Raw genomic sequence first — 22,907 nt, 5'->3', positions numbered from 1 at the left:
AAGCCTCTTCAAAGCATTTTACTTTGATATTAATTGTAAGATCAGAATGACTCTAGAGGAAGGTGAATAGTACATCACTTTTTTATCATTCTCGTGCTCATTTCAAAGAGTTAATGAGCGGAAGACATAAAGAAAATACAAGAATAAAGACATCTAATTTTTATGTGATTTGACAACCCCTAGAGTTTCTACTCAACTGTCTATGCATCGAGCACGAGCCACTATCTTTCTCCTTACTAAAATCTTCCAAAGGTCGAAAAACCTCTTACAACATATTATTACAAACAAGTACACAAATAAATACATTTCTATAAAATCAAAATACATTATCATTAAACAATAAATCGATAGTATCTAGTGGAAAAGTTAGAAAACCTACATAATAGCCCCTACGAGCTGCACAATTAGTTTATGCAATGGTGTTTCTGCTAATAGGCATGGTGTCGATTCCCAGCAAGTACATTCTACACCTGCTAGTTGCCTCAATCCTTCTTGCATGAGTTGTTGTTGTTGGATGAAGTCTCCCATGATTTACCTCCCTTCCAGACAGCGGGGGCAATGATGGAGCTAGCCCAGGTGATCTACCTAGGCTAATCCTAGGTGATGTGATGGGCAACGAGCGTTGACGTTGTCAACCCAGGCTGCTTCCTCTTTCTCTCCCTTTTTTTCTTTCTCCCAAAGTAATTTCCTTTCTAAACACTATTAGGCCTTAGTCTACAGCCTGTGTAGCTTTGAATGTGTGTGTGTGTGGGGGGGGGGGGGATCTTTCTGAAGGGGTTGTCAAGGTGACATTTTCACCTTTGTTGCCAATAGAAAACATAAGTAATAAATCGTTGAGGATAATAAATGCCACAAATGGTGATTCAATAAACCTCAAATGTTGCGATGTATGTAGGTCGAGATCACAGGCGGAGCCAGGTAATGTCTACCTGGCTGTAGCCTGGGGGCCGACGACGTCGAGTAGGAGAAAAACTTGGATTTAGGGTGGGAAAAAAAGAAAAACATGAGATAAAGAGGAAGATAGCCCGAGGCGACGGTGTTGACACTAACACTCATTACCCACATCCTTGGATCAGCTCGGGTAGATCAGTCAGACAAGCTCCGACATTGGTCAAGATGACATCTAAATGTTCTCTTCCAAGATGTACAGTGGAATGACTCTAAATACATTGCCAAATTTTTAAGTCTAGCCTAAATAGCCAGGGAAAAATATGCACTTCTATAGAATCAAAATACCTTGCGAATAAAACATTAACCCTAGATAATATCTCTGGTAAGAGATAGAAAACTTAAATGTGACAGCGTTGAAGAGAAAAAAATTGCCAGAAATGGTCTTTCGATAACCTCAACTGTGCACTGCGCCAAGGCAAGACAACCAACTAGTATGATCTCCAAACTGTGGTAAATTTGTTGATTCTCTTTCTCTTAGTTCCGTTGAACTTGGGTGGCAAACGTTGCGTATAAAACATTATTATTCGGTCATGACACTGTAGGTGACAATATTTGAGTGGCTCGAATAATAATACTTCGGGTCGGTCATTTCAGATAACCACTGTCATGAGTAATAGTTTGTAGGGTGGAGAGGTATTTTAGAAATCATGTGTGCCCTTTTGTAAAAATCAAAATGTAATGTACCCTTAGGAAATTCTTCCATGCGCCCTTTGATAAAATGTCAGAAAAATAAAGCAAACACCGTCGTTTCATATTATGGTTTGCTCAAATAAATATTGAGATTTCTTATGATGAAGAATAACAAGAATGAGAAGATGGGAGAACAACAAAAAATAATAATAATAATAAAAAAAAGGAGACTTGCGGGAAACTGCAGAAATGCCTAGGAAGAAGCGAGCAAATTGATGACACGCTGCATATTATGGATATGCATTGGGTGAACATTTATTTTTAATAGAAAATCAACTGACATTTTTCTTTTAATCCTGTATAAATTTTTAAACTGATTAATCAGGAAAGTGATCCGTTAACTCCATGAAAATTTATATGGGCCATTAAAATAAATCATGGAGGCTCATTTAATGATCGCTAAAACGACGACATTTGATCTCTTGATTATTTATTAAAAGGTTTAATCATTACATTATTACCGGGGCAACCGGCCTTTTATTCATATCATTTAAAAAGGATGTTTTTTTTATTTATCAAAATAATATCTTACCTATAATTTAATTTCTAAAATACCCTCTGCACTACATTAGAATTGTTCCCTCGGGATGATACCAGGGCCGTCTCGAGGTTTACCAAGGCCCTAGGTAAAAAAAATTACCTTTAATATTTTTTTTTAAAAATAATTTTTCCTTGTCATTTTTTTCATTTGGATCTACGATCCACAATGCTGGGTTTTAAAAATATTGAAAAAAAATAAAATATTATTTTGAAAAAATAAGTTTTTATATAGAATTCAGTTTTATGTATTTTTGAGATATAAAATTATTAATTAAATTTTTATGACAAGTATAAGATGGACTTAAATAAAAAAAAACGATACATATAGTAGGCATGCAAGAGAATAAGAAAAGACGAAAAATATGGAGACAAAATACTTAAAAAATAACGTAGTCAAAGTCAACAATGTGATTAAAGACTTCACGGAAATTAAAATAAAATAATTTAATATTTTAAAAAATTGCATTCTATTAATAAAAAAACTTCTAATTCATATTTTTATTGGGGAAGGAGAAAAAAAAAAAAAGGAGGGAAAGACATTCTAAGGGTGTCTGTAATGGTGGATTTTCAAAACCTAAGAAGTTGGATTTTGTAAACCCAATTACATTGCACCACTTTAAAAAGATGAGAATTAGAGAAGTTAGCATCCAAAATTGGATGCTAATTTCATGGTGCTTTTAAGAATAAAATATTTAATACACATGGATCCATGTTAGTTGTTAAGTAAATGTTTAATTTTTTTTAAAAAAAAATTAATCAAATGAACGTGGTATATTATAAATCAATTTATATTATTAATATGTATTATTAATAAATTAATTAACATGTATATTATAAATATTTATTTATGATAATATATAAATAAATAGTAAATAAGATAGTAAATAGAAAATATAGATAAGGATGTGATGGGCCCAATATAAAATTGTTTATTGGGTTTATGATTGTAGGAAGAAGTTTATAAAAATTATAAAAATTTTATTTTTAATATAACAGTGATGTCTCACGATAAAATTGGGTTTATACTATAAGGGTATTAGCGGCAAGATAAGAGAAAGTTACGGAATCATTGAAAAATGGCGTACAATTCTACCGATGGAAAAGTTGTCTGAACACTAACCACTAAGATTTTTAAGGGATATTGAAAAAAATAATTAATTAAATACTATAGCATATAATTAAAAATAATAATTATAAAAAATCTATTATAAATTAATAAAAAGTGAACGACACTAATATCAGATAGTTGTTTTTTTGAAAAAAAAATAAAATTAAAATATTAAAAATAATAGACCTTAATAAATTTGGAGTCTTAGGCATCGATCTTAATGACTTATGTCTTAAGCCGACCTTGGACGATACGGTGGTTAAGAGATAAGATGTTATCATATGTTATCATACCACTTGCATTAATAATTAATAGTCATCCGTGATTTACTTTCTCCATGTTAACTTAGGGACGGATTTACAGGGATACTGGAGATGAACGAATCATTTTTTATCACATATTATAAAATAGAATCATTTATTTAATAAATTAATTATTTAAATAATTTTATACTTTACTGTATTATATAATTTGAAGATTATGAGGGACATTTGAGATGAGCACAGTCACACAATTATAACCAAGCCTAACTACAAACTACTCCACTTTGGAATAATTTTTGCTTAAAGTTGTTTTAAAATACTACTGCTATCTGTGTATACAATAACTTCAAAATGATACCTTTTTAAACAAATAAACTCTAAGTTGAAACACAAAAAGAAATTTTAGGTATGAATGAAATATGATTTTAATAATTCTTAAAAGAAGAACACTCTTTTTGATCGGGATAAAAGGTAGGCTTTTGTTGAATTTCTACCTTCATTTTAAGAGAGGTGAGAAGAGATTGGTACTCTACGTTACTGGTGTATCCATGATCCCTCTCATAAGGGTTAGAAAGATTCTGCCATAGTCCCTCTCTTCCCCATCAACATTCTTCCCCATCTGCTGAAGCCACTTAGTCAGTCGGTCACCCTCACTCACATAGACATAGTTGAGATGATAAATGAATAAAAATTTATCACTTAAAATAGAGGAGTCGAATCTCAAGATTAATGGAGTATAAATCTGGCAACACTGGCCTCAATCTCACAAACATAGCTAACATGATAAATGAAAAAAATTTGTCACTTGAAGTCAAGGAGTCAAATCTCGAGATTGATGGAGTGTAAATCCCTCTACCCATATAATTCATCCTCCTCTACTTTCCTCCATATTAATTCCGAGAAAAGTTACCCTCCATATTGATCCAGACGGACTCATCGAGACACTAGGGGAGTCTTCACCTTTTTACACTTTGTCAGTCAGTCTGTCTTTCGTCCCAACGCCATCTCAATTCCCCAACCATAAGACCTCTGTCACTACTGTCGCCCTTGACCATAGCTACTCATCCACCTATCTACATACTCAGCCCCACTTTTCCTACTCATCCCCTGAACTTACTGTCCAAATAGTAGAGATCTCACTACGGATCCGATGTCCAACTTAAATAAAGAAGGGTATAAAGAAATTATCAATATCCGACCTAAATACTCAATTAAAGTATAAATTAAAAATAAATTATATATATATCACTTTCAAACTGTTGGGCCAGGTTGGGAGCACGGTGATCTCCAGCAGAAGCATCATACAGAACCAAAAAAAAAACTTGAATTGAAAAAGACCACGAGAACAGAAAAATTAAATCACGGCAGGTCACAGTAGTTTCCAAAAAAGCCTCCTCCAATTAACGTAGACAGAAAATGTAGCAGCAAGCTGCTTAATCTTGGATCAAATTCGACGAAGCAAATAATACACAACTAAGTAGTTTCTCACACAAATAGCTTCAAAGCATAATTCAAATTTATCGAGCACTGACTTAAATTGTTATAAATACAACGATTTACCAATTATTACCAAATAAAAGTACATCACTTGCTGAGGTACTCAATCATATTCGAGTTCATCTGGAGTTATTGGACGTTTAAGGGGTATAATAGACTTCTTATCGACATCTCGAGATAAAGCCTTTCGCATATCTAAAACAAGTAAAAAGATTTGCATTGTCATAATCAATTCGAATAACGAAACTATTACTTTACCTCAAAATTGAAGTCGCTTACCCAGCCCATCTTCTTCTCCAGAATAATAGTGAAGAACTCGTCTGTATATCACATAGCCAAGCTGTACAAGGATAGACAAACACAATGAATAGTCAGTCAATCCAAACAAACTTCTTCAGTTGGCATACCACCAATTACAATTACAATAATAAATTATTATTTCACTCGAACCAATCAGTATCAACTTTTCAAAACCAAATAACATAAAATAAATAGAATATAGGAATATGAGTTAACCAACATAGTAATCCATTCAAAGTTGCGAATAGAGATCTATACAATAGATTTGTTTTTGGTTCATTAAACCACAATTTAGTCAGCAACATTAACTTGGCCATGACTCAAACAAGCTATGGCTTAAGCGGATGAAATTTGCTCCCTAGGTGAATAAGCTTAAGAAGTTATGCGGTACACATGCAGCTTATGAAAATATCTTTTAAATGATGGTTTTGAGATTCTAGCAAGGGTTAAAAACATTAAGTTCTCACAAAACAGGAGATCAAGCATTCAATCCACAAGCTGCCCGGCAAAATTTCCTCAAGTAACTTCCTAATCATCAATCACTCAAGAAGGTCCACAACCATTCTGATCAAGGAAACACCATTCTTTGGGGGGTAGAGAAGAGGGAAAGATCAAATGAGATGAGGATTAGGTAAGGAATGCAAGTAAAAGAGTGAAAGGAAGGCAAAAAAAAAATTAGGAATAGAGATTTGATCAAGACTAAATTCAAAAAAGAAAAACAAAAGATATTCTTCTAACTTAAAAAGGGTTAGCTGAGTGTCCCGGTCAACTTTCCATCCATTTCCATCGCATTAATTTGCTGAAGATCACTTGTTAGTGATTGCATCAAAATATGTGTCCATTTGTAAAAAAATAGGCTTGGTTTCTGCTAATTAGGTGCAACTCTAGTAGATGTTAAAATGAGAGAAAATAAGTTGAGATGATAAAAATGTTAAAAAAATGACAAACAAATTCTATAGTTGAGACTTAAGAGTTGGATCTATTAGTAGAGTAAAAGATGCAAGAGGTAGAGGGGGCAAGGCAAACATCTATAACAAAGACTAATTTATTAATTTGAAAATAATGCTGATATAGCTTTGCATAGATCTCAATTGAGGATTAAGGTCTTATAGCTAACCCAAAATAATTTGGATGAGGGATTAAATACCATTGGACAAATATGGCCAGATGGCCACAATTATGGTTATTCTTCATTTCTGTTCCCAAATATTTTACAATTATACTTAAGATTTTCACAATTAATAATCAAAAAGAAAAATGATTCACAAGTATTAATCACATTTCTACCCTCATACACAAGATAGATTTCTAAATGTAGCAAGTATAAGAACCTTCCCTGTTTCTCATCATTCTCACTTCACCAAAAGATAGATTTCTATCACTACATTCCTTTTTTTCCTACTTAGGATGCAAAGCGGAAATACCAACAGGTCAAGTGCTTAAACACTACAGATTCAGATCAAGCAACAACTTCAAATGTCAAATAAGAATAATCAAGGTTTTGAAAGCATAGCAGACTGAAATAAAACAGAAAATCTGTAGCCAAACAAACAAGCAAAAAATTTAATTCGATAGTGTCCACACCTTTTCATACATTTTTATGGCTGGCATGTTGGATGCCCTTACAAAAAGATCAACAAAGTACGCCTTGTCCCTACATAAGATATGCAATACATGAACAAATCACTAGGAACACAATAGGAACTGTTAACATCCAGCCATCTGATAGTTCTAACATTCTTGGAAGTATAATAGTGAAATTGGAAAGAAACAAATGACAAGAATTCTAGGGAAAAGGAGTGTCAAAGCCAGTTCTGATGAGATCTATAGAACCAGTTTTTTTTATTGTATCCAGAACTTAAATTGGCATATTAATGTAAATTGACGATTTCTTATTCATGTGCAATGAGAGATAAGGGTCAAATTTTTGTGTATAAAAAATGAATGTTGTATTTAGTAATTCCCTTGGTGTTGGTTTGTATTATGGCATATTAAGCAAATTTCATATTCAAACAATTTAAAGTGTAAATAGTCACTCCAAAATTGCATGAGATTAGTAGCCATATAACCATGATCTTAGAATTTCATCATATGGGAAACCTGGAAAAAGCTTATTGAGAATGTTCACAATCTATTTCACTGATTTGCAAATAACCAAAAGAATAGAATTATAATGCAGGAGGATGAAGTTGGCAAAGAAAATAGAAACTTGGTAAAAGATAGTAATCTTTTGAGACAAATGTTGACTGATCTGTGTGACTGTGTTCAAACTATAAATAAGACATGAACCATAGACATACTGAATGGATAGTCATTTATGCCTTTCTGCACCATGCTACTTTGCATTTACAACTAGACATTTTCTCTTATAAGGACAAAAGAAAGTGTATAATTTCTGTTTTAGTTCAGCAATTTTCTACCAACCGCAATATAGAAATCAAGAAAATAAATAAAACAGGACATGAAAAAAAAACATTGCACTTGGATGCAGAGGGTTAGTTAAACTTATTCTAGAGGCTTCTTGTCAGTAAATGCTGTTGCTCCTTTTGTCATTTAGTTCTCCTAATTATGCTTAATTCACATAATATCATTGGAGATTCTACCATAACCAAAAGAAATTATTCTTGACAAGATGAACAAGGCTAAATTATCATTTCATCTGATCTTAGCTTCTTTGTTGTTTATTTTATAGTAGTTTCTTATTACTTCAAAAGATCAATCCTTCAGTACAAGTCACTGAATTTTGAATCAGCACAAGTCAAAATTGAGGCAGTAAGAGCTCCCGCAAGCAATATAACAATTCTAACAACTCAATTTGCAAGCTAGGAAGAAGAAACTACTGTTTTTTCTCCAACTAAGAGTTGAATATGCCGTAATATAATTGCAACTCAGAAGGCAACACCAAATTTGGAAATTTTTTGAGGCAACCATAATGACATGAATGGAACACTCCAATCCTAAATTATCCATTTCAGAACTATTACTAATTCAAATTTCCTTAATTGTTCTCATAAAAAAACTAAATTATATATTCTTAAAGATACCCATTTACTGATCAATTTCAAGAATACATGTTAAAAAACAAGTTTCGGAGACATCACAAGAAGTTTCAAGAGACATGACAACCAGACTAGTTATGTGTTAGAAGAATGTAAGACCATGCAAACTTTAAAAACATCAAACTCACCACATAAGAAACCTTAGAATCAAATAAAGGACGTCTCAAGAATGTGATAGCAAACAGACAATAATGAATGAGTCGTGACAATAAGTCTGCAAGCTAAGTTACACTTATTTGTTATAAGTTATAACCAATATAAACTGAAATAAATATGCAAGGAAATATTCAAAATAAGAAATATTTGTTGTCACCTACTCCATCATGTTCTCAGTAAAATGTGCATTCATTGAAACAAAATTAAAGTAGGGAAAGCTAAGTTCCCTCTTAGGCAAGTCATTGTAAATATGGAATCCAGAAACCCTAAGTAAAAATAACTTTGGATGAAAATAAATCAAGAAAGAATAGAGTAATATTATGCAATATAAACTGGATTGTCTAGGTAAATATCAGTAGGAGAAAAACATTTGAAACTTTTTACCGCCAGTTAGAAACTCAATTCTATCCACTGCTAGGTTATGAGGGTAATTTTCCGATACAATAACACAATAGTTTAATGGATCCATTCATTGAATATTTGTCATAGTTTTAAGTTGGCAACCTAACACAACCCTCCTCCTTTATCCGGGCTTGGGACCGGCCATGACTAGGTAGTCACGGGCAGAGTTATGAGGGTAATTTTCAGATAAGGATAAATTTACCACCTCATAACATTCTCAAAATTCTCAAATATATGAAGAAAGAAAGGGATCTTCCATATATCATCATATAAACCTCAATCTATCTAAATATGTATTTTACAATCATTTGTGAATTGTGATTGGAATTTTCTTCATGCTAGATCTCTCTTTAAATTAAAAGAATTCTACCAAGCAAAATGCTCAAGATAAATGTTGGTATGCATAATTGACTAAACTAAAATCCTACATCAGTATAAAACTCAATGTCAACTAGATGAGGCATATTAACAGCAAACATCAAAGTATAGTGGATATAAATGAAGTCATGTTTACTCATATTCCAATCATAGAACTTCTAGCCAGATTCATAATATATTGAATTATTAACCTTGGTGTGATGTGTGCATATGATGCAATTCCATTAATATCCAGCAATTTAAAAGCATAGAGCACACAAGAGATATCTAGCAGGACAGCCCCATACATGCATGCAGTTTAGCAGAAAAAACAACCTAAACATATAATATTAAACAGCAAAGAATATTTAAAAATGTAACTAGTACATTTTGTCACTAATGTTCTCCAACAAATGCATAAGCTTCTTTGCTAGTTGTTGCCTTCGGTACTGGGGAGCTACAGTAACTGCAGTTACATGGCCATGCCAAGATTCACCTTGTCCTTCAACTTTGCCCATAACTGAAACAAGCACATTAGTAAACAACTATAATTAGGTACATAATGGATTATCAAAATGTAAAAACGAAATCAACAACCTTGTTAATGCTTACTCTAAAGACATCATCATACCACAATCAATTTTCAGGACACACTAAGGAAAAGAATGCAAATGTCAGAATAGTTATATAAAAAACAAATATTAAAAGTGTAAAACTGTTAAGACTTTCCTAATTTAAATAGTGCTTTATCAAATTAGAGAATAAGAATATTTTAAAAGAAATATTATTGTTATTACGAATAACTAAAAAGATACTAGGACCTTGCCCAGGCTGTGAAGGTTTACCACAGTTATTTTACTCCTAAGAGCCTGGGAAACACTAATGCATTAAATTTCCTATTCAATGGTCAAAGGAAATCAAATTTTATTGGTTAAATCATCTATCAAAAATTTCCATGCTGGCTGATTGGATGATTTGAAGGTTGTTGTTAACAAGGTCTGATATTTCTTTCTAACCCAAAGCTGCAGTCCTCTTCCATTCTAGGACAACTTTAACATAAGAGAGTAGCAAACCTAATCGCTCCAAGTCGTAGAATCTTCCTATCCTATCAATACATTTCCTCATTAATTCATTGAATTTTGTTAACAATTATCTCATTTTCACTGCCTTTCTTCACTACTATATCAAGTTTACTGATGTTCAGCATCATCAATTCAATACAATATGTTGCATATGGTGTCCAAAACAATGTTGGATGTTCTTGCTCCATAACTCTCCAGTTGTCTTGAAGTTGACACCATTTTTGTGACCACTCCCTTTGCTATACTGTCTATTAGATGATATTTGTAAGTTGCAAGTTGCATCAACACATTTATGAAATATGACACTTTTAGTGCATTATAACAAAAAGTTCATAATGGTCATTTACATTAGTCTTGTTTATCTATCACACACCAGCATAACCACTGTTGCTTTCATCTTACACATCCTTTCACTTCTTTTATTATAATTAAGCATTCAATTGTAGTTCTAATTAATTTAAACTACATCTGGTTCTAATGTAAAACATACACTGAAAACTTTGCTACTAATAAATACATTATTGTACATGTATTTTATCACATTGACATAAATACTAGATATTCTTTCTCCTCTAGCAGCAACTACAATAATTTTCCATGAACTCTATCATAACCATTCTTCCAAGACAGTAAAATATATGCATATCTCTCTTCATTACACTGTATTGCTCAATTAATTGCTTATTAAATAAATAAATTCTATAGTTGATCTTACAAGCATGAAAGCAAATTGATTATCAAAATATTTGTTTCATCTCTTATAACCTTTTCCCGAAGTTTCATGTTATAAGTAGCTAAGTTAAAAAGTTACTAAAATAGAAATAAAAAATAGATGATTGAATTAAGTAAAGAGGATATGTATACTTTTTTAATGATTACAATAAATCATCAAATAAGCAATACCATCTTGATCTTAAAAAAGGACCTTATACAACTATAAAGAGAATTTTGGCTTAACATTCAGAATAGAAAGTAAAAGAAAGTTTAATTGTTGATGATACTCTATAATCATTTGTGGTTTAGTTAACATAAAGTGATAATTTGCAATTCTATTTCACAAATAAAAATGAAAAGAAGCATTCATGTTAAGAATATACTAATTAAGATTTTTGGTTATTTATGAATCGAAAAAAGGGCAGTGTTGTAAACAAAAAGAATCATATGCCAAGAATAATTGTCAATATGTACTGTTTCTAGTATTTTCAATATATATACTGTTTTCATTTAAAACATGCTGTAATCCAAAGTTTGAAAAATATAAAAAGAAAGCATTATTTTGTTATGCGGAAGATGTTACATTTTTTACTTTGCAAACAATTTAGCTAAAGATCCTCCCTTTATGTTAATGTGTGATTATCACCTTTCTTTGAGAGAATTACTATAGAAACAGGGTAAACTGATTCCTGGCAGAAGTTCAAAACTTAAATTATTTTTCAAAGATTGTCATAAATGCTAAAGAAGGTGAGCACGCAACGGTAAAGTTGTTGCCATGTGACCAAAAGGTCACGGGTTCGAATCTTGGAAACAGCCTCTTGCAAAAAGCAGGGTAAGGCTGTGTACAATGGATCCTTCCCCGAGACCCCGCATGGCGGGAGCTTCGTGCACCGGGCTGCCCTTTTTTGTCATAAATGCTAAAGTATACATGGAACATTTACATGATATAGCCCATGATTCCACAAACCAAGCAACCTCAAAGTGTTAAAGAATCAAGAACTTCTAGCCAACTCACATTACAAAAACCAAAGGCCACCCTAGGTAAAATTAAATAAGTTGGCTAGTAGGTGAGACATGGTTATCTACCATGTAAGAATAATAAACTGGACTTGTTAAACCTAATACACACTCTCTTGCAAGAAATAATGGTAAATTTTATGATCCAGCAATTTCAACTCAGAATACTCTCTATGGAACTATAAATAATAATCTATATATAGTATAGAAACGGCAACATCTCCATTCACAAACATAGAGAATTTCACACAATTCAAGATACCATGTTTGCACCTTGCTGAACACTAAAAAGGTTAAGAAGCTTTTTCAAACACTTAGTAGTTGCATCAAAAGAGACAAAATGGAATATAAGCCCTCCTATCATGTGAAAGTGCTACACAACATAAAGAACCTTTATGTCTCTACCATAGAATAGCATGATTCCTGATTTGTCACGAAACATTATTCATATGTAAAACGATACCGTTTTTACATGTCATGTCAACCGAAAAATTTAAATTGACAACAAAGAGGGAGTTTTTGATGATTATTCTATGTCAAAATAATTTGAAGATTAATTGTTCTACCCCTCATTTCATTTCTTAATTGACAAAATAAATGACATTTGTGCAATGCCATCAATCTAAAATATGAACTTATGTATTTTTATTATTAATCTATTATAGTATGCTATAAATAGAATACACATGCACATTAGGATATCAAACTATTGCAACTAAAGTGAAAAAAAAAACTCAACACTTGATAATTTCCATCTAAATTTTGGATCCACGAATTGATATAATTCAAGATCAAAAATTCACTGAAATAATCCTCCATATTAACCTTGATTTATTAATGCTAGTCTCCACTACATATGTTCATTTGCAGTAGACAATGCCCTCATGTCTAACCATTACAAGACATCCATAAATAATAATCTTCAAATATACTGTGAATTGATCATGAGCAGTATCATTAACTATCCAGAGTCTCTTGGAAATTTAAAGGTTCGATCGTATGGCATATCTCTAGGTGGTTAATACTGATAATCTTCACAGTGATCCATTCCTAATCTTGATAAACAAATCATTGTATAGTTTGGCATCCATCTTATAGTATATTTAGCACTAATTTATTTAGTTATGAAAGATAACAAGAGCATTCATCTTCGAAAAGCACAGTTAACAATTTGGTATTGCAAAGAAGTAATAAAGGAGATCAACAGCAATAGAGAACTTACTATATCCCATGATGTGATTACCAGGAGCCACTGCAACACGAAAGTAATCTGGCCATCGAGCCAGGTAAGTCATGTAGAATGACATGTTGAACTGGTAAAATTCAAGCACAAGAGGTTAAATTAAAATTGGATTAAAAGATAAAAAAAGAAGATAGAAATGGAAAAGGATGATAACTACAAGATCAGAGATGACTATATCCAAATGAGATGAATGGAAGAATCAATCTTCATGACAGTCTTAGGAACAAGTAAAAAAATCTTTGGATATAAATATGTATAGTTTGTGATGAAAAGTGATTGACAAAGCTATAAATTTTCTTTCCAACTTTCTGTGTCATATGGTATCAGAGCGTCCTGTATGACGGATACACCTATAATCAAAGGTATCATCACCTTCTTCGGCCATCCTAGTCTAGGCAGATTCCCTCCCTGCTTTTAACCTCACCTCTATGCACATTGAAACGCAATGAACTTTGGAATCTTACGCTACAGAACCACTTCGGTTCATTAGCTCACTCACTGTTATTCCCCTCCTAAATCAGCCACTGGAGGGATCCTAGATCCAGCACCACAGCAAATGAAGAATACTTGTCTCCAGCAGCCTCGCCAGAACACCATTGCCTGCAGTAGATCTAACTCTCTAGCATCCCATGCTACCCACTGTTGCCTGATGTTCATCAAATTAAGTTGCTTTCTATTCCTCCTCACACACTCCGGCATTGCAGACCACCAAGAACGTCATTGCCTACACGTTAGATTCATCACCAGTTGGAGACAATCTCCTTACTTTTATTTGGTCACAGGTTGGAGATCCACTATTTTGCTCTTAATGATTTGTTCCTTTTATACTGGATGATATTTCAGTAAGTGCTTTTTAATCATTATCTTAGTTTGACTTTGGTGTCAGAGTCTTCATAACATCAAAAAATGTGCAGGTGGAATTATCAAAACTAAATTCTAATCCGTCTGTGTTCTCAGATCTGGTCCAAATTATATCCAAGCATTTTTTTTCCATCCAGTTTTGTAGATCTAACTCTGCATCATGGACACACAAATTACCTAAATTTATACGGTAAAAATTAATTATTACTAGCGATCGTGCACACACGTTGCGTGTGTAATATAAAACATGAATACACCTAAATTTTACAAGAACAAATACTACACTTAATCTTAGCCAAAAGGCCACCCATAAATTGGGTAAGGGTGTGCCAAACTCATGCAATAGTGCAATGAAGGGGTGACGCTAGCGATGCACACACATTGCGCATGTAATATAATACATGAATACACATAAATTTTATAAGAACAAATACTACACTTAATCTTAGCCAAAAGGTCGCTCATAAATTGGTTAAGGGTGCGCCAAACTCATGCAATAGTACAATGCAAGGGTGACGTTTGAGAATCCCAGCAGCAAGCTACTGTAACGAACTCGCCCTTATAAAAAATTAATTTAAGTATGTTTTCTAATGTCGCTGGCCTAAGGTATTTATAGAAGTTTCTCTATTCCTATCAATCCTAAGATGTGGACTAAAGAGACACTAAATTCCTAATTAATTAATAAGAAAAATTCTCAATAATACGCCGTAGCTAAGGCTCGAACTCTAGATTATTGATTAATGAGAAAAATTCCCAATAATACGCTGCAACTAAGTTTTGAACTCTAAATCTTTGATTGATTAATGAGAAAAATTCTCAATAATACACATCAGCTGAGTCTTAACTCTAAATCCTTGATTGATGCGTCTGTGGAAATTACTAATAAGCATTAGAATTATTTTCAGTGTGAATAGAAAAAAGGATATTAACATAATTTTATTTTGGGCTTCACCAAAGTTAGCTAGTAAAGGGTCCAGATTCTTAATAAAATAGTAAGATGAGCTTCCTATTTTCAAATTTTTTTAGAAGTACATGATCTTTGGAGCTATGTTAACGGGTGCATTACAAAAACTATAGGTGGCATCCCAAATTCTAAATAAGTGATCAATAATGCTAAAATATTCCAAATAGGTGATCAATAATGCTAAAATTAAGATGTGGATGTGGAGTCCATGGAACCTTATATCGCTATATAAACATAAGCTCCTTTACTACAAACAAAGTATAGAACTCTTTTATTTCAACTTGAATAAAAGATAAGTTCTTTATCACAAAATTCTAGTTCAGTTCTAGAATATCATTCTGCAATGATGATTATTGGGCATGAAAGAAAAATGATAGAACCTAATATTACTAGAGAAGCCATCAAAGTTGTTTTTAGATTAAAACAACAATCTTGCAGACGATTCTTGATGAAGATGAGGCCTGAGTTTGACCATGTTTGTGTTGCTATCTAAATCGATCAAGCAACCTAATTCTTGATGAGATCTTATCAAAACTCTTGGATAAAGAAACTCATCTCAAGTCTCTAGAGATAGAAAGGCCTATACTTGATACAACTCTTGCAAAGAGAATTAGTTCTTGTGATCTCAATGAAGTGGAATGCTCCAAATGTCAAGAGAAGAGGCACCAAGCAATAAATAAGGATCCTAAATTTTACAAATATTAAAAGAGAAAAGGGACATCTAATCTAAGACTGTAGAAAACGTCCTCTTAAACTAGAAATTCCAACTGGGTATATCACAAGCTCTTATCCGCTGGCTCCTTAACATGAACAAACTTGCAATATCCAGTGAGCAATGCTCTACTCGTGAGCATGTTTATCTTGAAATATACCAAACTAAAGCAAACCAAAAATTTCAATTTCTTGTATATCAGTTTGTATTGGGGTACAAAGTAATCAATCTTTATGGGTTCTATTTACAATGTCAGAGAATCCAATTAAACCAAACCAAACATATTAATTATTTTGCATATGAATTTAAATACTTTAACACATATCAACTCTAGTAATAATTAAAATTAGATAAATAGTAAATCTTAAAGGGGCTCTAAGTCCACAGTCCTCCCTAAGTCCAGGCATCCACGCGTCATTGCAACTTCCCACATGAATAGCAATGTTGAATCCTATTTTGACATCATTCAAACTTCCAACCAGCACCAATTTGTAATTTTAAACTGAACCAAATAGAAACCAACTCAGCAAAAAAACAGTTTGGATTGTGTTTGATTTTACCTATGAAACCAGTAAACCAAATTGTGCTCACCCCTAACTCCCATACTACTTTCATCTCACTAGAACTAATCCAACAAATTAGTCAAGCCCTTCTCTAGCCTAGGAAATAAGAATCTCTCAAGCTACCAGATTCACTCAATTTACAATCCATCGAACTCCATAGTAAAAAATACGAAATTCATGTTGCCAATGGACAAACTCTTCCCATTGGGAAAGTTGGTTCATTAACAATTACACCTCAAAATTCCCCACCTTTGGCTCTTAATAATATTTTTTTGTTCCTAATATATTCAACAATAACAATCAAGCCTTTATTTCACTAAGTGGGATCCACTATATGAATCCTCCTATGTCATTGGGCTTGATCGGCTCGATCCCTACTATATCATCTATGTTTAAATGAATTTTATCCTATATTATTATTGCTAACCAAGTTTTCTTTGGTTCTTATAATTTTTACCATTCCTAATCTATCTACAAATTTAATTTTTATTGGTCAGCTGGTAAACAAATTTGTATCATATTATTTTCCCCATTTGGTTGTCTTCTTCAAGACCTACAAATGGGGAAGGTGATTGGGGAGGCCATAGGAAAGGACAGACTTGTTTTCTTTCTCCAAAAATAAATCTTCTAATAAATTATGGAAATTTTGGGATTGCCTTTTGGGACATCTAAATGCTTCAAACCTCAATATGTTATTTACTTCTAGAAATGCACTTGATAAACTTGACTTTAAAAGATTATGTTGTTCTAGTAACTGTGAAAGTTTTGCATTTTCAGATTCTCATACTTTACATTTCGCTAAAAGTACAACTCATACTACCTCTTTGAACTTATTCATACTGATATAGTGATATGTATAGAATTCATCTCTTGTATGCTTATATATACTTCTTGCAACACAAATCTAAAGTCTTAAAAGATTTTATATTATTCCATGTCATGGTTCAAACTCAATTTGGAAAGAAGATTAAGTTCTATGCATTGATTTTGACGGAGAATAAATATCAGAGTAACTCACAACTTCTTTAGCAGAAAGGAATCATTCATTGGAGTTATCTGTATCCACACCTCCATGCAAAGTTATTAATTCTTTTTAACAGAAAGTACAATAATGACAAATTATTTAATCATCTCCCTGTTAAGGCATTGGTTAACATTTCTCCTTTACAAAAGTTGTACAGCTATCCTCCAAACTATCAGTTAGTTATTGTGGGCATTTGAATGTACTTGTTTTATGCTCCTTCCTTGTTCAAGACATACTAAACTTGACACTAAGTGAGTTAAGTGCAAAGTATTAGGTCATTTACAACACAAAAAGGTTATTGGTAAGATGACTGGAATGCAAGGCGGATGAGGGTTTCTAGAAATGTAATTTCCTTTGAAGATTAACTTTAATTCTCTTCTAACTCATTTCATGTTTGTATGATTCTTCAATTATTTCATTATCTAGAGTTCCTAGAAATTCACATGTTGTAAATCGCACTCCAAGCAACTCTTCATTTCCACATGTCAGCTTTGTATTTCCTAATAACTCACAAGTAGAAGATTCCCCTCCTATGTCTCAATCATCACCAAACTTAAGCACATGTAACTATCTATCAAACACTCCTTTGAGCAATAAACAAACACCAGCACCACTTCATGGATCTATGTGTATAATTAGACGCCCAACCCAGTTTTTCTTATTTACCACATAAGATCTTTTTTTTATTCCTCACTCTTTCCAGAAAGAAATAGACAGTGCAAAATGTAGCACATATAATTAGACATGCTTCGTATCAGACTCCGGTATGGATTTCTGTCTACAATCTGCCCCAGTCACTCAACCTTCAAGCTGTCTTGGAAGTCGAAATCAGGTCTGGAACCAACGTGCCAACTCCGGACGGCAGAATTGCTCGCAATCGAAGAAGGGTGCTCACTCACTCTAATGATGCAGTGCCACCTTGCAGAGTGTAGAGATCAGTATGCTACCTCTCCACCTATTAGTATTAACCGACGAAGAACTAGGAACGATCAATCAGTGTGTCCTGCAAGCACAGGTAATTCGAACTTCAATGCTGTTCAGAAACTGGAAGAAGGAAATGTAGCGAAGTCGGTCATTCTCTATTTGTTACACTTCCTCGTTTTTTTATTGCTCACTCTTTCAAGGTGCAGAATGGAGTTAGGTCATGGCAGAAGAACTTGAAACATTGGAACAATAACACACTTGGGATCTAATTTCATAATATCACTCTAATTCGCATCTCATTGGCTCAAAATGGATGTATTCTATTATGAAAAAGTCTGATAGATCTTTGGATCCTTATAAAGATGGATTGAATGCATATGAATACAAGCAAGTATATAGGGTCAACTATGAAAAGACATTCACACCGATGGCAAAAAATGACATCTATTAGTAATAAGGGATTATATGTCCAATGTATTGTAAATTATAAATTCACTTTACGAACTAAAACATGCACTAAGAAATTGGTACCAAACTAAAAGATGGATTTCATTAAAGTTCCAATGATTACTTCTTATTCTCTTCTTCCAAAAATAAAGGACACATCTTGGATTTTGGTTTATGTTGATGATATTTTCACTATGGGAGACAATCACAATGAGATTCAGGCCTTCAAGCAACCTCTAGAGTAGAGTTTCCAGATGAAACACCTTAAACTTTGTATATTTTTTGGCATAGAGATATCTAAGAGCACTTCAAGGCATTTCTCTCATTAAAAAAAAAAGAGAAGATATAACATTTTAGTGCGTTTTCCAGATGATAAGTTAGCTGACACACACTTTGAACTAAATATGAAGTATAGTTGTATAGATGGATATCCTATCCATTGTTCAAAATGCAAGCTTGGACAACAAACTTGACTAGAACGATACTATTTCGATATCAAACAAATGTTTCAACATATAGTGCCATTGGAGAATTATAGAGGAAGGAGGAACAAGATAAAAGAAGAAAACACAATTATATTCCTAAGTTCAAACTTTGTTCTTCTTACATTGTGTTGTGCAAATAAAAGCTATAGAAAATAATAAATATTATTTTAATTCATCTTGATCCATTTGATGGCATGTCAAGGGATGTTGAATGTCAACACGATATGATACTCATCAATATGATTGACACAACGATACATGATAGATTATCCGTGTCAAGTAATATCAAGTATTGATTTACTAGAATATTTGTTTCGACCATGCCACTTGGCACGGTATGAAATTTCAAACTATGATCCTCTCTTTAGCCCTACTTAATATGGCTGCATGGCAAGCAATCTAGTAGATCTTATTATCACATTAGTGATTGTGTCTAGCATAGTTAGCATCACTAAAGCCACTTATATCTAACTTAAGGTTTTTAGAATAAAATAGCCTTATTGTTAGAGCAAAGACAAAATATTGAATAATAAGGTGGACAAATTATATATATATATAATAGGTAGACATCTAATATGGTCCCGAGTATAGGATCGAGTCACAGGTCGAGATCCGGATCCATACTTGGTCATGCAACACGTAAGGGGGGAAGGGAGGAGGGAAAATACTCGTCTAGCGTAAGGGGGGAAGGGAGGAGGGAAAATACTCGTCCTAGACAGAGTCCAAATCACTCAAGGGGGAAGACTCGTCCTAAATAGAGTCCTAATTACTCAATTTTTCTCCCCTCCTTTATTAATAATGACACTCCTTATATAAGGAGTCAAACATGACAAGATTAGGAAAGACCAACCATAAAAGAAAATAAGGAATCAAAAATAGAAAAGCTAATTAGGTCATTATTTGTTTTCTACTATAGCAGTAGTTAAATTAGGTCATTATTTATTTTCTACTAATTAGGCAATAGCTAATTTATTTCTAATAGCTAATTAGGTAGTAATTAATTTGCTTCCAACTATAGCGATGTTAAACAAAGACGTCCACCTTCATGCTATCAGTGGCGTTATACCCCGCTTTCGAGCTTGAGGACAAGCTCAGTATCGAGGAGGGGAGTGATGATGTGGGCGCCGAGGTGGACGCCTTTGTTGAACATCGCTATAGTTGGAAACAAATTAATTACTACCTAATTAGCTATTATAAATAAATTAGCTATTGCCTAATTAGTAGAAAATAAATAATGGCCTAATTTAACTACTGCTATAGTAGAAAACAAATAATGGCCTAATTAGCTTTTCTATTTTTGATTCCTTGTTTTCTTTTATGGTTGGTCTTTCCTAATCTTGTCATGTTTGACTCCTTATATAAGGAGTGTCATTATTAATAAAGGAGGGGAGAAAAATTGAGCAATTAAGACTCTGTTTAGGACGAGTCTTCCCCCTTGAGTAATTTGAACTCTGTCTAGGACGAGTATTTTCCCTCCTCCCTTCCCCCCTTACGTGTTGCATGACCAAGTACGGATCCGGATCTCGACCTGTGACTCGATCCTATACTCGGGACCATATCAACATCCTTCACCCTGATTTGCCTACTGAGTAAATCCTGAGCACAGCTTATACATACTCAGAAGTCGATCCCAGAATATAAGGTGAAATGTTGTTAGATGTAAGATATGAAGGTCAAAGAAAAAATAACTAATAATTTGTACTACATGAGAGAATCTTTCTTGCATTGGATGAAGCAAATTAAGACAATTGTTACTTTGTTTGAGAGAAATTTAAAAAAGACTAATTTCCCTTCCTTGCATACAAGGGATGACTAGCAAATTTTAAGTCACAAAATAAGACAAGGCATGATTATATTATATGCAAACTGATGTTGACATGGTTGAAAGAAGATAATAACGAAAAAGGATGAGTAAGAATGGATATGAATGGAGGAATCGATCTTCATCACAGTATTAGGACCAAGTAAAAGAATTCCTTGTAAACACATATGAAACAATCTGTAATACAAAGTGATCAACAAAGCTGCAAATTCTCTTTCCAATTTTCTGTTTGATAGATTTAGTATAAACACAGATCCACAAAGTCTTAGGACCAAGTAAAAGAAATTTCTGTATATAAATATGTATCGATCTGTGATAAATATATATATATATATATATATATATATATATATATATATGATCAATAAAGCTATCAATTTTCTTTTCAATTTTTTGTTTGATAGATTAGCAAAAGCACAGAGTGTATGTGTATAAAAGAAATAATGCGAACGAGAAAAGTTAAGCGTGTGAACTTACTGTCTCCGTCAGATGGTCAAGGTTCACAGAAGCAAAACGAAGGAGATCATTACAGCAAAATCGACGAATGGTAGTCATCTGCACTGACTCTATCTGATCGATTTCCTCTACTCGGGCTGCAATACCAAACTTCTCCTTCGGAAGGGCGGATGAAGATTAACAAGGGGGCAGCGGAGTGGTGGCGCGCAAAGCGAAATGAGGGCGGAGGTAACCCGGGCGGCGATGCAGATGGCGAACTAGAAATTCTGAGATGGGGTCGGGTGGGGAGACAGGAAAGTCGCGAGCGGCGAGAGAGGACGGGATCGTGCGACGGGGTCGGGTGGGGAGACAGGAGAGTCGCGAGCGGCTTGCTAACGAGGAGATTTAGGGATTTGGGCTTTAAAAAGTAGGCACGTGGCCCACGTTACCCGAGAATTAAATCCAGGTCGGATTAAAATTCGATTTTTTTAATTTAATTGAATAGAAAATTTTAAAACCCAAACCGAATTTTTAAAAAATAATTAATTAAATTAACCGAAATTCTAAAATAATTAAATCGATTTATTAGATTTAACCAGATTTTTATTCGCTCCTGATCATATGCACTAATTCTATCTGTTCGATTTCCTCTACTCGGGCTACAGTACAAAACTTCTCCTGCAGAAGGGCGGATTAAGAATAACGAGGGGGCAGCGAAGTGGTGGCGTGCAAAATGAAATGAGGGCGGAGGAAACACGGGAGACGAGACGAGGTCAGATCCTTTTGTCCAAAAAAAAAAATTTTGGATCAAAAAAGATCCTGTTCATTTGTTGATTGGATGAATTAGATCCTACTTATTAAATAGGTGAGATTCAGTTCATTCAATCAATGGATGAACAAGGGACTAAGGGGTTAATTTGATTCTGTCTATACAGGTAGTGTCTCAACCTCTCACATTGGGATGGTGAGATCCACACTTAAGTAGTGGATTCCACCATCTCATTGTGAGAAGTTGGGGCACTACCTATATAGGCAGGATGAAATTTATCGGACTAAGGATGATCTAAAGATCTTGGACTAGAGGATCCCAAGGATCCTGGATTAGAAAATCCCTACCCCATGGGAGACGATGCAGATGGCGAACTAGAAATTATGACATATAAGAAATTCAAATATTTAGGGTTGCGACTACGCAAATATATAAAGTAGACAATATTTAACTAAATGAAATAAGAATTTATAATATGTTTTAAAGAATAAACAATAAACTTGGAATATAAATACGGAACTG

General features: G+C 33.4%; 1 protein-coding gene and 1 pseudogene across 1 annotated transcript; both read right to left on the bottom strand.

The window, feature by feature from the left end:
• Positions 1-4,879: 4,879 nt before the first annotated feature.
• LOC122032520 (N-terminal acetyltransferase B complex catalytic subunit NAA20) lies at positions 4,880-22,017 on the bottom strand. Its single transcript, XM_042591824.1, has 6 exons — positions 21,659-22,017; positions 13,359-13,449; positions 9,711-9,843; positions 6,934-7,003; positions 5,329-5,389; positions 4,880-5,244 (listed from the first exon to the last, which is right to left on the bottom strand). The coding sequence occupies exons 1-6, from the start codon at positions 21,734-21,736 to the stop codon at positions 5,153-5,155; spliced, it is 525 nt and encodes a 174-aa protein (XP_042447758.1). The 5' UTR covers positions 21,737-22,017; the 3' UTR covers positions 4,880-5,152.
• LOC122033056 lies at positions 14,714-14,850 on the bottom strand (annotated as a pseudogene).
• Positions 22,018-22,907: the final 890 nt, after the last annotated feature.

The sequence above is a fragment of the Zingiber officinale genome, chromosome 11A (assembly GCF_018446385.1).
Source record: "Zingiber officinale cultivar Zhangliang chromosome 11A, Zo_v1.1, whole genome shotgun sequence".
Lineage (NCBI taxonomy): Eukaryota > Viridiplantae > Streptophyta > Magnoliopsida > Zingiberales > Zingiberaceae > Zingiber > Zingiber officinale.
This window is presented reverse-complemented; position numbering and strand designations above follow the sequence as displayed.